General features: G+C 38.3%; 2 protein-coding genes across 2 annotated transcripts; both read left to right on the top strand.

Annotated features, from left to right (window-relative positions):
• Positions 1-559: 559 nt before the first annotated feature.
• LOC309486888 (trace amine-associated receptor 13c-like) lies at positions 560-2114 on the top strand (the record flags this gene model as incomplete). The annotated part of the gene is made up of 2 exons (XM_082154355.1): positions 560-627; positions 1076-2114. The coding sequence occupies 2 exons, from the start codon at positions 560-562 to the stop codon at positions 2112-2114; spliced, it is 1107 nt and encodes a 368-aa protein (XP_082010481.1).
• A 5119-nt stretch (positions 2115-7233) lies between these two features.
• LOC309486887 (trace amine-associated receptor 13c-like) lies at positions 7234-9635 on the top strand (the record flags this gene model as incomplete). Its single annotated transcript, XM_082154354.1, has 3 exons — positions 7234-7343; positions 7505-7852; positions 8576-9635. 3 exons carry the CDS (start codon positions 7234-7236, stop codon positions 9612-9614), a joined length of 1497 nt encoding a protein of 498 aa, XP_082010480.1. The 3' UTR covers positions 9615-9635.
• Positions 9636-11116: the final 1481 nt, after the last annotated feature.

Genomic DNA, 11116 nt, shown 5'->3' with positions numbered 1-11116 from the left:
TTAAGCCTATGCCCACAACGGATCCGGAACCGCAGCCCACCACAGACTCGGAGCTGATGCCCGCTACGGACCAAGAGCCTGAGCAGATGCCCACTACAAAGTAAATTCCTGCAGCCATGTCTGTCACCTGAGCCAATTCAGTCTGAGCAGGTGTGTGAGCTGATTCCTGTATCCGTTTCAGTGGGAATATTAACAGAATATGAAGGCATGGAGTGGAGCCCTGTCCATACTCCGGGCACAGCTGTGGATATGATGAACTTGAACCCTTGTGGGATTAAGGAATATAAAGAGATTATTTCCAAACCTGCTCCCACCCAGCCTCCCACTCCCACCTCCTCTGCTTAGGCCAACCAGTTCTCGAGCCTTGTCTTTGTTGGCTCCTTTCAGCCCTTTGGATCCTCCCTCATTGGCATCACCTAGCAACTCGGATCTGCCTGGGGCTTCCAGTTCGTTAGCACCGCCAAAAGATGTCATTCCCCTGGCTTTATCTAAATCCTCTGAGCCCATCACTCCACCTTGGCCCCTCTCCACCTCGGCTCCACCTGGGATCGTCATCCTTATGGCTTCACCGGGCCTCCTCACCCCTCCTGTCAAAGGACAGATCATAGTTTATGAGGATAAATTGTGGTCATAATTCAATTTTGACTAAATGAGTTATTCTATTTTGCCTTTGCATAACAGTCTAATAATTTTTCAAGGCTCCTTTCTTGAGATTATATCCAGGGACATAAATTGGTGGTAGCCCTATACTGTAAATGTGAAAATATCCAGATTCAATCTTTAATTTTTATTGTATGTTAACATGGATATCATTTTGAGTGGAATGGAAGGCGATGGATTGGACTTATTGCTCTTACAGAAGTGCACTTGCCTGCTGTTTGTTAGAACAGATGCTGTCTTACATAGGCAGAATGTAAGAGTAAACTAGCTTTATTAGATTCGCTAATCCACTATATTGTATAGATCAGATTGATCAGGTCTATGCATATTTAACTAGTGGGTGGATTTGAGAGGTTGTATTGTTGAATGGGGTGGTCGCTGTGCTTTCTGTGCCTATAAAACTGAGTTGTGTCAGTGACAAGGACCAGGGGGCTAAACTGACAAGCATCCTCACACAGAATCTGAACTGGGGAGTGACAAACATGGACAATCAAACAATCCAATACTGCTTTCCAAACAACAATTTGTCTTGTACCAGAAGTATCCGACCTGAAGCAGAGTACATTATTGTGTACATTTTCATCGCTGTAACATCGGTGTTCACCGTGTTTCTGAACCTGTTGGTGATCATCTCCATCTCGCACTTCAAGCAGCTCCACACTCCCACCAATGTGCTGATCTTCTCTCTGGCAGTGGCTGATCTGATCGCAGGACTGATTCTCATGCCAGTGCAGGGAATGAAACTGATTGAGCCATGCTGGTACTTTGGAGAAATATTTTGCTCAATATTTCCTCTTATTCTTTACGTTGTTGTCGTGGCATCTCTTGGTAATATGATTATTATATCTGTGGATCGATACATTGCTGTGAATGACCCTTTGCGATATCCAATAAGAGTCAATAATAACAGAGCTGTTGTTTCAATTGTTGTAAACTGGTTATTCTCCTTCTTTTATTCATTTTATCTGTTGTATGAGTTTTTACTGTATCCAGAGAGGAACCACACATGTATTGGAGAATGCATACTTGTTGTTACATTGGAAAATCTTCTAATAGATGCTTTTGTTTGTTTAGCGGCTCCTTGTTGTATAATTATCCCTTTATATGTGAAAATCTGCTTTGTAGCAAAACGGCAAGCTAAGCATTTAAATTCAGTCACAGAAAAAAAGGCCAAATCAGAAAAAAAGGCTGCAAGAACCTTAGGGATTGTAGTACTGGTTTATCTTCTTTTTTGGACACCGTACTATATAGTTACTCTTTCTTTTGGGCATGACGAAAATGACACTCTTATAATTAATGTAATGTATTGGATGTTATGCATGAATTCCTGTATGAATCCACTTATATATGCAATGTTTTATCAATGGTTTAGAGTGTCAGCAAAATACATTTTGACACTGAAAATATGTGAACCTTCATCAGAATACTTAAATCTGTTCCCAGAAGAGAAATGATCACTTACACTCTTGCATGAAGCACAAATGTAAATTCCGTCTGTCTATGAATGTAATAGTTAGGGTTCTTGTGTTAAGCACTTCCTTATCAAACATTAGATGACACCAGAATCTGTGCAACACCCATGTTGGTGAATAGTTTAAATATTCTGCCTATTATGTATACATTGAGAACATGTACATGTGTGAGTAACAGTGAGTAACATTTGTGCTCTCTTGAAGGGCTTAAAATGACTAAGTCAACATTATCTTTAAATACAAAGTAATCTTTTTTTTTTAAGAAAACAAGAAAATGAAAAATATTTTAATTGAATTGTGGCCGCAATTTTTTCTGTTGTAATGGGCTGAAATAAATATGTTCAGATATGTATTTGTGTGATATGTTTGAGTAAAAACATATACAGTGTTGCCATCTTTGCCCTGTGTCTGAATTTCTGCATTTGTCCATGTTGTATGTGGTCATATTTCATAATGGTAGGTTTATATATATAGTAAATTTCATGCACAATGGTAATACAGCACCATTTACATTTGACTTATTAAAGATATAGATAAAACTACTAATCTTTAAAAAAATAATAAAAAAAATGGGTTTAAACCACCTTTAAAAAGTCTGGTTATTTAATGAATGAATAAACTGAACGAAGCATTTATCTAGCTCTTCTAGACACTAGCATCAGGGGTCTCTCTTCTCAACCTCCACAAGATATTTATCTGTGAAGTGAATTGAAGTGCATATTCAACAGTGACCTGATAGTCTGAACATAAACATCATCATCATCATCATCATCATCAAATCAATATTTGTCTTTATCCTTTATCCAACACCGGCATGAGCTTTTTGTTTCTTTTTCTTCATCTGGTTTGCTCACTGGAGGAATAAAGGATTAAAGAATTATGGGACAACTTTCTAGTGGCTTCCTGATAAACATTGTGGGCCCTATTTTAACGATCTGAAACGCAAGTGTCAAGCGCAAAGAGCAAGTAACTCTGTGGGCGGGTTTCGGCGCTGTTGCTATTATACCGGCGGGATAAATGACTCTTGCGCCAGGCGCAAATCTAAAATGGGTTGGTCTGAAGTAGCTTCATTATTCATAGGTGTGGTTTGAGCGTAACGTGAAATAAACCAATCAGAGCGTCATCTCACATTCCCTTTAAGAGCAGATGCGCTTTTTCCATAGCGGATTGCTATTGTAACGGCGGATTTGCCAGGCGCGCGCCAGGAGCGGTTCACAGCCAAGGAGAGCAACGCTCTCGTCACGGCCGTAAAAGAGAGAAGTTACATTGAAATGGAGAAATCCACCCAAATTAACTTCGGTTAAACAGGCGTATGATAATTTGGGTAAATGTGTAAGCTAGATGTATGCTTTTATAATAAATTGTCTATCTATCTATCTATCTATCTATTGTAATAATGTATGATTTGCAAAAATGAAAACTGCTGCTTCTGTGTAGATGAGAGAATCAAAGTGTATGCGCGTTGTGCACACGCTACATTGATTATAGCCAAGCATGCGCCCTTAAAATAGCATTTGAATAACATGCGCAACGCGCCACTGACTTTAAACTATTTTTTCCTGGTTAGTGGCGCAATTGTTTTCTAAACCTGCAAAATAGCATGAAGGAACGTTTGCGCCGGAACATGCCTCCTCTTTGCGCTGAACCGCCCCCGGGAGCGCAAGTGTATTTCCTAACTTACCGACGTGCTTCTGTGGAGGGAAAAGTCCGCTTTGTGTGGGTGCAAAATAGGAATGATACATGCGTCGGTGCACAAAGTCACTTGCGCTGGGTGCAAGATAGGGCCCACTATCTCTAATCTTATCCGACAAGTAATGACTGATACTAACTGTTGCATTTACAAAAATATATTTATACAATAATACTATATTAGCTGTACCTTCTCTTCGACTGTCATTTCTATCATATTGTCTCATTCTTTTTCCTCTCATTTTCTTGCTCTGTTTCTCATCCTGTCCCAAAAAAGCTTGTTTCTGCCATGGAATAAAAAACACAAAAGGCAATTGTGACTTTTTATCTCACGATTCAGACTTTTTTTTTTTTTTTCATAAATGTGAGATGTAAACATGCAATTGTGAGAAATAAAGTCAGAATTGTGAGATATAAACAATTCTCAAAACCTATTGCGTTTCTTTAGTCTCAAGTCTTGCCCACATAAAAATCAGGCGTGTGCACGATACGCACAACTTTAATGGCTTTATCAGATGATTCGAGAGATTATGCCCATTTCAGTGTGTTTGGAATTTTAAATGAACACCGACTAGTTACTTGAAAAAAAAAATCCTCTGTTTTTGAAAAAACAAAAAGAAAATTGTCACTGAAATAAGGTCATGAAACCCATACTGATTATTGCTTCACAAGACTTTTGAAAATTGTATTACGTAGCCTAGAATATGTGCTTCAAAACTATGTGAAAACCATCCTGCCTACTCATTCATATAAAACAATATATTGATTTAAAATTTGTAAGATGTTTTGTGTAAGAAAGCTTTATGCGAGGAGGCGTGAATCATCATGAATATTGATGTGTTTCATACCTGAGAAAGACCCTCCCATAATGGCCCTATCAGGTGCTATCAGGCCCTATCATTATGAGGAACCTTGCACAAAGAATGAGGAGATATTTAAAAAAGAATGGCTTTTTGATTGTTTGGATTTATTTACAATACAACATAATCCAAAGATACACAACAAAGGACAAAAAAGCACATTATTGAACACACAGATCTAAAGACAGAGACTTGAACAGTCACATTACTTTGTGCCATTCATGAAACATAGTACATACCTGTCATTTCCAAGGTGTTTGATTTTTCATTTTACCATGGTCATGTACAGAGACTCATATGGTTCCTGTAAAAAAAGAGAAACTATAGTGTGGCGAGGGGGGCGTGGTTCAGCGACGTCTGTGACAGGAGAGAGAGTCGGGAGACGAGTCGCACGTCAGTAGGTCAAGTGCGTAATGACGTACACCTGGATCTCGTTGCAGTAATTGCCGTGGGGAACCGGATAAAAGCTACCTGGAAGTGTGAAGCAAAGAGAGAGAGAGTGGCTGTTGAATCGTGTGCACGCTGCTGGCTACAGAAAGTCAAAGAAATTGTTATCAAGAAGCTATTTGAAAGAGATTGTGTTTGGAGAGCGCTGAGAGCGCGACTTTTGTTTTGAGAAATATTGCATAAAAAGGGACACATGTTCCACAGCAAGCCGACCCTGTCTCCTTCCTTCTTCCCACAACATTGAACCTTGCTACATATAGGCTGCACGATTTTGGGAATACATTTGAGATTTTTCTGGTTAAATTTGGGATTTAAAATTTACAAAATACCAACGCATTCTCATCCTAGGGCGTCATATACTGACGCTTTTGACATTTCGTCTACATCGAACGCACATGGCACCCTTTAGCGTCAATGTGAGACGCACAGAGCTTTGTTCGGTTATGGGTAGGTTTAGGTCTGGGGTAGGGTTAGGGTTAGACCGCTAGGAGGCGCCTTCTGGCCCATATCTATCTGCGTCTCATATTGACGCTAAAGGGTGCCATGTGCGTTCGATGTAGACGAAATGTCAAAAGCGTCAGTATATGACGCCTTGGGATGAGAACGGGCTGTACACACACACACACATATATATATAATGATCACCAGGTTCGTTGTGCCTTATGCATATACGTGTAGGGCTGCATAAAATAATAATAACAATAGCCTATAGCATGCAGCCTATAAATCGTTAAAAATAAACACTTAAGTAACAACTACACTAGAGAAAAATATATGGATTATCATATGTTACTTCTAATGTTTCCATTCGTTGAAATGAGATTGGAGTAAAAACATGAAGCCTAATGTTTGGCGCGTTTTGCTTTTCAAACGCACAGCGCGAGTGACTCAAACTCACAGCACGTGCAGAGAACATTTACAGAAGCGATTGAGCCGCTCCAAACTATGAAACATTATTGTTACCATATAACACATATCTACATTTGAGCAGATATCCACAAACACAGTACAGTAAACACAGGTCTAAACATTAGAATATTAACCATATTAGAGTAAACACTCATACTAGCCTACTTTAATATCATGCTGTGTTTTATTATCGAACATAAAAACATCCTTGTGTACATGTATATAAATTTAGCAATAGGCTTCATGTTTTTACTCCAATCTCATTTCATAACGTACATTTTAGTCTGGCACCAGTTTGACTAGTTGCTACAATATAAAGTTTATATAACAATAACATGCTTACTATTATGAGAGGACATGTCTTACCTTAAAAATCTTTCTCATCTTCAAATCGTGTTCTTCTAATTCTTCTGAGGTAAATCCAAGGTAAACAGGACAGGACAGCACAAACACAATGTGTCTTCCAAACTCGATGAAAAGCAGAGGAGGACTGAAGTCTCTGATTCTTTGTTTAGAGGTGATGAGGGCGTTTACAGGTCTGCGTTCCTTCACGTGGACTATTTGCATGTCAATCGCTCGTGTGCGCGTGGGCGTGGTCACATTAGAGTTAATGAGCACAGACTGAAGAAACTGTACATGTCGTTGCTTTCATACCGATTCCTTAAACAGAGAATATTTGTTTTTGATATAATTTACATAATTTTAAAATAGAGACTCCAAGCTTTGTAAAGACATACGTCTCAAGTCTGTGTGACAAACATTGACTGAGTTACAGTTCATTTTCTGTCGTGTTTCATAATGAACTTCACATTGAGAGAGACGGCAGAATGTGCATCATGTTTATTTTCTTTATTTTTTACGAAAAACACAACATTTTGTTTTTATTATGAGTGTACACAAATAAAAGAAGACATTTAACAGTTTTGAATAATGTATAACACCTATATGTAAGATCAAAATCAACAGAGTATTTTGTGTCTCTTTTGCACTGATAAGAAAAAAAGCGAGCAGGTATCGCCATCGCGACCGCCGACCCCAGGGTGTTAATTATGTTCACCTGCACCTCCTTGTTATCACCTCCAGCATGACATAATATTAGGGCATTGTACTGTCGGCGAGGTGGAGGACGACGGAGTAACTCCGCCGCAGCCCTTCCACTCCACTCCCTCCATCATAATATCATCTGCATTAAGCCTATGCCCACAACGGATCTGGAACCGCAGCCCACCACAGACTCGGAGCTGATGCCCGCCACGGACCAAGAGCCTGAGCCGATGCCCACTACAGAGTCAATTCCTGCAGCCATGTCTGTCACCTGAGCCAATTCAGTCTGAGCAGGTGTGTGAGCCGATTCCTGTATCCGTTCCAGTGGGAATATTAACAGAATACGAAGGCATGGAGTGGAGCCCTGTCCATACTCCTGGCGCTGCTGTGGATATGATGAACTTGAACCCTTGTGGGATTAAGGAATAGGAAGAGATTATTTCCAAACCTGCTCCCACCCAGCCTCCCACTCCCAACTCCTCTGCTTAAACCAACCAGTTCTCAAGCCTTGTCTTTGCTGGCTCCTTTAAGCCCTTCGGATCCTCCCTCATTGGCATCCCCTAGCAACTCGGATCTGCCTGGGGCTTCCAGTTTGCAAGCTTCGCCAAAAGATGTCGTTCCCCTGGCTTTATCTCAATCCTCTGAGCCCGTCACTCCACCTTGGCCCATCGACAAGTTGACTCCACCTTGGCCCCTCTCCCCCTCGGCTCCACCTGGGATCGTCAACCTTATGGCTTCACCGGGCCACCTCACCCCTCCGGCTCTGCCTTGGTCAGTCCATTTTCTCTTAATCCAGGGATCTTCAGTCCTGCAAAGTTTAGCTCCAACCCCACATAAACACACCTGCAACACCATAAACACCATAAACACACCAAGGTCTTACTAGGCAAATTAGAAACTATTAGGCAGGAGGGTTGAGGCAAGTTGGAGCTAAACTTTGTAGGACAGTGGCCCTCCAGGAGCAGCATTGTACACCCCGACTTAATCTAAGCATAGTTTAACCAAAGCTGTCAAAGGACAGATCATAGTTTATGAGGACAAATTGTGGTCATAATTAAGTTTTGACTAAATGAGTTATTCTATTTTGCCTTTGCATAACAGTCTAATAATATTTTAAAGCTCTATTCTTGAGATTTTTCCAGGGACATAAATTGGTGGTAGCCCTATACTGGAAATGTGAAAATATCCAGATTCAATCTTTCATTTTTATTGTATATTAACATGGATATAATTTTGAGTGGAATGGAAGGCGATGGATTGGACTTCTTGCTCTTACAGTAGTGCACTTGCCTGCTGTTTGTTAGAACAGATGCTGTCTTACATAGGCAGAATGTAAGAGTAAACTAGCTTTATTAGATTCGCTAATCCACTATATTGTATAGATCAGATTGATCAGGTCTATGCATATTTAACTAGTGGGTGGATTTGAGAGGTTGTATTGTTGAAAGGGGTGGTCGCTGTGCTTTCTGAATGTATAAAACTGAGTCATGTCAGTGACAAGGACCAGGGGGCTAAACTGACAAACATCCTCACACAGAATCTGAACTGGGGAGTGACAAACATGGACAATCAAACAATCCAATACTGCTTTCCAAACAACAATTTGTCTTGTACCAGAAGTATCCGACCTGAAGCAGAGCACATTATTGTGTACATTTTCATCGCTGTAACATCGGTGTTCACCGTGTTTCTGAACCTGTTGGTGATCATCTCCATCTTGCACTTCAAGCAGCTCCACACTCCCACCAATGTGCTGATCTTCTCTCTGGCAGTGGCTGATCTGATCACAGGACTGATTCTCATGCCAGTGCAGGGAATGAAACTGATTGAGCCATGCTGGTACTTTGGAGAAAGATTTTGCACAATATTCCTTCTTATTCTTTATATTGTTGTCGATTCATCTCTTGGTAATATGATTATTATTTCTGTGGATCGATACATTGCTGTGAATGACCCTTTGCGATATCCAATAAGAGTCAATAATAACAGAGCTATTGTTTCAATTGTTGTAAACTGGTTATTCAACATCTTTTATGCATATTATCTGTTGTATGAGTTTTTACTGTATCCAGAGAGGAACCACACATGTATTGGAGAATGCATACATGTTGTTAAATTGTTAAATCTTCTAATAGATGCTTTTGTTTGTTTAGTGGCTCCTTGTTGTATAATTATTCCTTTATATGTGAAAATCTGCTTTGTAGCAAAACGGCAAGCTAAGCATTTAAATTCAGTCACAGAAAAAAAGGCCAAATCAGAAAAAAAGGCTGCAAGAACCTTAGGGATTGTAGTACTGGTTTATCTTCTTTTTTGGACACCGTATTACATAGTTACTCTTAATTTGGGGCATGACGAAAATGACTCTCTTATAATTGATGTAATGTACTGGATGTTATGCATGAATTCCTGTATGAATCCACTTATATATGCAATGTTTTATCAATGGTTTAGAGTGTCAACAAAATACATTTTGACACTGAAAATATGTGAACCTAGGTCACAATATTTAAATCTGTTCCCAGAAGAGAAATGATCACTTACACTCTTGCATGAAGCACAAATGTAAATTCCGTCTGTCTATGAATGTAATAGTTAGGGTTCTTGTGTTAAGCACTTCCTTATCAAACATTAGATGACACCAGAATCTGTGCAACACCCATGTTTGTGAATAGTTTAAATATTCTGCCTATTATGTATACATTGAGAACATGTACATGTGTGAGTAACAGTGAGTAACATTTTTGCTCTCTTGAAGGGCTTAAAATGACTAAGTCAACATTATCTTTAAATACAAAGTTTTTTTTTTTTTTTTTTTAAAGAAAGCAAGACAATGAAAAATATTTCAATTGAATTGTGGCCGCAATTTTTGTTGTTGTAATGGGCTGAAATAAATATGTTCAGATATGTGTTTGTGTGATATGTTTGAGTAAAAACATATACAGTGTTGCCATCTTTGCCCTGTGTCTGAATTTCTGCATTTGTCCATGTTGTATGTGGTCATATTTCATAATGGTAGGTTTATGTATATATATATATATATATATATATATATATATATATATATATATATATATATATATATACATGTATATATACATGTGTATATATACATGTATATATACATGTATATATATACATGTATATATATACATGTATATATATACATGTATATATATATATATATATGTATATGTATATATATATATATATATATATATATATATATAGTACATTTCATGCACAATGGTAATACAGCACCGTTTACATTTGACTTATTAAAGATATAGATAAAAATAAAATAAATAAAAACTTGTATTTAAACTACTAATCTTACAAAAAAAAAAAAACGGGTTTAAACCACCTTTAAAAAATCTGGTTATTTAATGAATGAATAAACTGAACGAAGCATTTATCTAGCTCTTCTAGACACTAGCATCAGGGGTCTCTCTTCTCAACCTCCAATAGTGATTTTCTGTGAAGTGAATTGAAGTGCATATTCAACAGTGACCTGATAGTCTGAACATAAACATCATCATCATCATCATCATCATCAAATCAATATTTGTTTTTATCCTTTATCCAACACCGGCATGAGCTTTTTGTTTCTTTTTCTTCATCTGGTTTGCTCACTGGAGGAATAAAGGATTAAAGAATTATGGGATAACTTTCTAGTGGCTCCCTGTTAAACATACTATCTCTAATCTTATCCGACAAGTAATGACTGATACTAACTGTTGCATTTACTAAAATATATTTATACAATAATACTATATTAGCTGTACCTTCTCTTCGACTGTCATTTCTATCATATTCTCTCATTCGTTTTCCTCTCATTTTCTTGCTCTGTTTCTCATCCTGTCCCAAAAAAGCTTGTTTCTGCCACGGAATAAAAAACACAAAAGGCAATGGTGACTTTTTATCTCACGATTCAGATTCATTTTTTTTTCATAAATGTGAGATGTAAACATGCAATTGTGAGAAATAAAGTCAGAATTGTGAGATATAAACAATTCTCAAAACCTATTGCATTTCTTT

Source organism: Leuciscus leuciscus (genome assembly GCF_965113295.1).
Source record: "Leuciscus leuciscus genome assembly, chromosome: 22".
NCBI lineage: Eukaryota > Metazoa > Chordata > Actinopteri > Cypriniformes > Leuciscidae > Leuciscus > Leuciscus leuciscus.
The sequence above is the reverse complement of the archived record's forward strand: the minus strand, read 5'-3'. Positions and strand labels throughout refer to the sequence as shown.